Source organism: Anarhichas minor, unplaced genomic scaffold, assembly GCF_050575085.1.
Source record: "Anarhichas minor isolate MPS153535 unplaced genomic scaffold, ASM5057508v1 ptg000080l, whole genome shotgun sequence".
NCBI lineage: Eukaryota > Metazoa > Chordata > Actinopteri > Perciformes > Anarhichadidae > Anarhichas > Anarhichas minor.
The window spans coordinates 450,728-456,183 of record NW_027466526.1 but is presented as its reverse complement, the minus strand read 5'-3'; the positions used below and the strand labels follow the sequence as shown (position 1 = coordinate 456,183).

Here is a 5,456-nt window from a genome sequence, read left to right as displayed (position 1 = left end):
ATGCAAGGTCGCTTGAAAGAAGTGTTAATTGTTGCATGTATGACTACTAAGACACATGAAAGTGACAAAAAGAAAACCCAGTTGATTTGCATTGCAAGCAAGTGACTCGTTTTACCTCCGCATTTAAGAAAAAAATACAATCTCAAGATTCAACACCAGATTAAATTAATTTTCAAAATGCTTATCATTTTGTTCAGCGCGTCATGTTATTACGTACCTTTCTTTGCTTCTAAATTTGAGGGTCTGAAATGCGGTTGTTGCTGCTGCTGCTCGACAACAACAATGTGGTTTGGGTTCATTTTAACGAGGGGAGAGTCTGGCCTGTGTTTGGGGTTTGTGCCAGCCTCCAGAGCCTGGTGAGAGGAGCTCAGACCCTCGTTTGCAGCAGCAGCAGCGGCGGCGGCGGCAGTGGCAGCAGCCAGACTCACTCCTGATGAATTAGTATACCGCAGGATCCCTTGGCCCTGCAGGGGGCTGAAGTTGCCATAGTTTGTGTAATTGCTATAAAAGGGAGAAGTGTAATAAATAGGTCTTCCAAGGATGGAGGGGGCCGGGTAGAGGGAGGGGGAACTGGCAGCCGGGGAGGTGGTGGAAGACGTAGGGGGGGTAAGGAGGCCACCGCTGGAGGAGGGGCAATTTGGTGGCCCATTCTGCCCCAGTTGCTGATGATGCTGCTTATGGTCCGAGGTAGCAATTTCCGCCAGAGACCACAATTTGGGCTTGACCGTAGGGTTCTGAGGTGAGGGTCTGCTATCAAGGCAGGAAGACGATTTATTGGTATTAATGTTGTTATTGATGAGGCTTCGGGCCAAATCCTCGCGCTGGCTGTGGAGATGGTGGAGTTGTTGGAGGTGGTGGTGGTGATGACCGAGAAGTGGAGCTTCTACTCCCGTCAGAGGCGACGATGTGACGGACACGGGTGAGAGCTGAGCTCGCGCTTCATGGTTCTGGTCCTCGCCGTCCTCGTCGCCGGCCCGGTCAGAGCCCAGCTCCCCCACGCGACAGCTGACCTTCTCCCCGTCAGACTCTGCCGAACAGGAGTGGTCCGTCAGAGTGTCGACGTGCAAGCTGATACCTGAGACAGGAGGGGAAATATAATAATAATGATTGGAATATGTAAATAATTAGATAAAGATATACAATCCAAGGATATATATGAGAAAATATATACCCTATTCAATAATAATAAGCCATATTCGAAAGTAAAAACAAATAGCCTACAGAAGCTGAGAAATTCAACTAAATATATACAAATATTTTGTTGTAGATGTGCCATATTCCTTGTACATGTGTAGTCAAAGCAATCAATGCTGTTTTCCAACCAACCAGGGTACGATATTATTAGTCATATCAGTTTAAATAGTAGGCTACGATTAAAAGCAGTTAATATGACACCAATAATTATTTCCGTATTTTACGTAATTATACAAACATGACACCAGAATAATAACATTAACATTAAGGCCACTCATGGGGATTGTTATGTGTACGTTTCCAATGACCTGCCATTAATCATGTAAAAGACAATAAAACGTTCACCTTGACCTTAGTCATTTAGTCTTAGAACCTTGTTTCCATTCAAATATATATATTTATAAATCAACACGGGTAAAACAATACATGAAGCCAGATTTTAGAGATAAAAATATATATTCAAACCAGATTATTTGTATGTTTTTTTTTTTGATAATTACATATTCTTATTTTTGTTTTATTTGAATCAGTATTCTTGCACTAAGCAACTTAAGCAGTAGATAAAAGGGGCATCCATCCCTTCCCTCCCTTTGAGACCCATCGTTCCCCGAATTGTTAAATGGATCATTGGCTCGGTCGCCAGATTATACCCCACCTTCATCCTCCGCTGAAGCCTCGCTGTTCTCCAGATTTTTTTCAGAGCGCTCCACTTCTTTCCTGTCTCCGTCCCCGTCCTCCTCGTCCTCATCTTCGCTCTTATTCCTTGGCGCCCATGTCATCTTGTTCTCCTTCTTGAGCCTCCGCCTAGCGTTGGCGAACCAGGTGGAGACCTGCGTCAGGGTCATCTTTGTGATGATGGCCAGCATGATCTTCTCCCCTTTCGTTGGGTACGGGTTCTTCCTGTGTTCCTGCAGCCAAGCTTTTAGGGTGGACGTGGCGTCCCTGGTGGCGTTTTTGCGGTATGCCGGGTCGTTGAGTTGGTAGGGGTACCCTGGACTCCCGTATGGGTGGTAACTTAATGCCCCGGCCATGCCTGACGTTTGCGCGTCATACGGAGAGCTCTGGGGGAAAGTTGAAAAAGTCATCATGTGTTTTCCAGCGTTGTTTAAAATATTATTGTATTTTAAATGTGTCATGAATGTGGCTTATGACTAACAAAACAACCCTACATAATTTAAAATAATTTAAAAAAAACGGAGCAATACATTCAAAATAAATGAACAGTCATTTGTTTATTAGAACCTGTCGGAACAGGTTAAAACGGGCTGGAGAGTAGTGTAAATGCACCGGCAGATCTTATCCTGTATTAGTATAAATCATCTGGGCTTGATAATGACGAGCAGTGTATTGTTAAAAATAAACAAGCAATCAATAATTAATGTTGTGCTTTGACAATTTATCAAAGCTACTCGTTAAGTAAAAAAAAAAACACACCGTGCGTAAAAGCAGGCCGCAGAGAAGCACACATTAATAGTTAACTAATGGTTAAGATTATTATCAGATTAACTAACAACATGGCTCCTGTTAATAAAGCCGTTAAGATAATAAAAAGGACATTTCAATTGTCTTTAATCGCCTATTAACTTCATCATTTTCTGCAGTGGCTGCTTTTTGTTTGGTGGCAGCCCCGATGTGTTAACATATCTTCTCTTTGCAGCATTACAAATCCCATTAGCAAATCACTTGCTATGCACCTTTCATAAAACGCTTGAAGTGCCCTGTGACATTAGCATTGCACGTCTTGCTTTTCATGTTAAAATTCCGTTTATTCAACTCAGAATAAAGTCAGCGACTTCATCCATTGGTGATTTTAATGACTGCTGTGGAAGGAAGAGTAATAGCTTGTGTCATATTAATTTCCAATGGCACACAAATGAACTGCTTAGAGGCTAAAGGCTCAAATAAAAATCTAAGTTGGTGTTCGGTTTTACATAATTAGCTGCGCAGTGAGTGTTTAGCGTTGGTCAAGCCATTACAATTTGCAGCTCATGCTTAAAAATCCTACTTAAGCCAAAGAGGTTTAAAGTAAGAAACCGACGAGTAGGCCACTACATTTTTCAAATATAGCAACCGTGCACCCAATAAAAGTTCCGCATGTACTTGTGATTGAATCATAACAAAAACATTGCAAAGCTGTACAAATGTAATCACCCTTGAAAGACAGCGAAAGGCAGCTAAACTAAAAGACAGCTCCAGACTTAAACTCGCCGACAATTTCTCCGGGTTTTGAGCCTAATCATACAGAATCGTACATAAATGTATTTTACCATGTAGGATGGGAATCCCGTAGTTGGATCCGTGGAGTATGACAGCGGACTGGAGAAGCCTGCACCAGCCGAGGCGGAGAAAGCAGCCGATCCAGGGTAAGGACTGAAGGCTGAGCCGGAGGACGACCTCGCCAAGTCTTCACTCCGCGGGGCAGCCAGAGCCGAGGCCCCGTAAGCCGGACACGAGTAAAGAGCCAGCGAGCCCGGGGGCTGGTAGAGGTAACCCTGAGGATAGGACATTGGTGAGCGCGGGATAGGTCGCCGATTCCAAAACGGGAGGAAAAAACGCGCAGGGCGGCGATCAACAGCAGCCAAAATAATAAACAATCAACTCAATAAGCAGCCATGCAAACAGTCATCAGACAATGGAAATACAAAAGTCCTCCCTCCACAGCCCCCTTACTGGGAAAAAAAACCCCCGAAAGATCTGTTAAAGTGCCCACATAGAGGCAATGTGGCATGCGTCTTGATCCCCTAGCGTCCGATGTTTTTAGTACGCAGCACTATGAAGTGAGGAGTTAGGAGGGAAGGAGCCAGTGGAGTTTCAGACACACAGAGCATTGGGGGAAACTGGACCTGTCACTCCGGCTCATCTGAATATCCCATCCCCGCCCCCTTTCTGCCATATAGATATGGAGCCTCGGAACAAAACCAAGACTCCACACTGCAAAAAGTAGGGACCAGACATCTAACGAGAGTCGTTTAGTTTAACGTGATTTTAAGAACAATTTCTCTAGAGAATAATAATCTGCTGTTTTTGTCAATTGTTACAGGGAAATTCACCGCACAGATGATTTGTATCATAATTTAAAATGAAGTCTTTTCGAATGTTTTCTCTTTAATTCCATAATGGCAATTCAAATCCAAAACAGTGCATTGCTTGTTATATTTGCAGCATCAGTCTGACAGGGAGAGAAAGAGAAGAACACAATTAGTTCGGCTGTTTTAATCATCATTTTTGTGCCGTTGGGTTATCAATTTTGTTTGGTTTAAGGTCGGGTTGAGTGTGGCACACAGCATCTGTGTGATCAAAACTGCCACACCTGTGCACACACAACTGTTACTGCGTTACAACTGTGCGAGAGAGAGAGAGAGAGAGAGAGAGAGAGAGAGAGAGAGAGAGAGAGAGAGAGAGAGAGAGAGAGAGAGAGAGAGAGAGAGAGAGAGAGAGAGAGAGAGTAACATGACCAGTGCTCTCCGCTTGCAGCTGGCTATTTCGTAAATCCAACGATCAGACGCGGACACATCCATGTGTGCGAGCACCGATACGTGTGCGCGCTCGTCAGGAAGTGCGCGCTCTGGTCTGCGGGAGGCGTACCCGGCTCCTTAATTTCTACCACTTAGCACACCTCAAATACACTCATCCCTTATTATTACAATGACATTCATTAGGAATAATGAAGCTGATGGTGGTGATTGTTGTTGTATGAGGGACATCCTCTCCTCTAGTCTATACAGACACCAAGTAACAATCAGCACCGTCCCTGTGCGCAATTGTATTAGACAAGTTTGACAGCTTTTGCTCATGCACTCAGTGTGTTTGGGCACTCACTTGTCTACACCGTTGTGTGTATTTGAACGCACGTTTGGACTGCATGCAAAACAGGGCATAGCCTTGTCCTTTATTACTGTGATTACAGGCTTAATGACCTCTGTTGGAGACAAGCGATACAGCACAGCATGGTGGAAACCTGAAACTGTGACAGCGGTTTTGGAACGAGCAGTCAAGGTGGCAACTACTGGGAAGAAGAGTGGCCTAGCAGTCTTCCTCATCAGTATTCATCGGAATGAATGTGTTCATCTATCAGGTACTTGTTCCTCTACTGCAGTGTGGTCTGACAGTGTTGTAAACAGCAACAGCACAATTTAAATAGGTGCAATACAGCTCGCCTGTTAGCAGGACTGACTCATTTATTTATTACACCTTAATACATACATGTGTTGTAACACAAAAAGGAGGCCAAAAAGTAATCTTAATATATTTCAGTTTTGATT

The 5,456-nt window shown here is 44.0% G+C and overlaps 1 protein-coding gene across 1 annotated transcript; it reads right to left on the bottom strand.

Moving 5' to 3' along the window:
* Window positions 1–209: 209 nt before the first annotated feature.
* On the bottom strand, window positions 210–3,701 carry irx2a (iroquois homeobox 2a). The gene is made up of 3 exons (XM_076081473.1): window positions 3,462–3,701; window positions 1,850–2,255; window positions 210–1,075 (listed from the first exon to the last, which is right to left on the bottom strand). Exons 1-3 carry the CDS (start codon window positions 3,699–3,701, stop codon window positions 210–212), a joined length of 1,512 nt encoding a protein of 503 aa, XP_075937588.1.
* Between the last annotated feature and the right edge of the window lie 1,755 nt (window positions 3,702–5,456).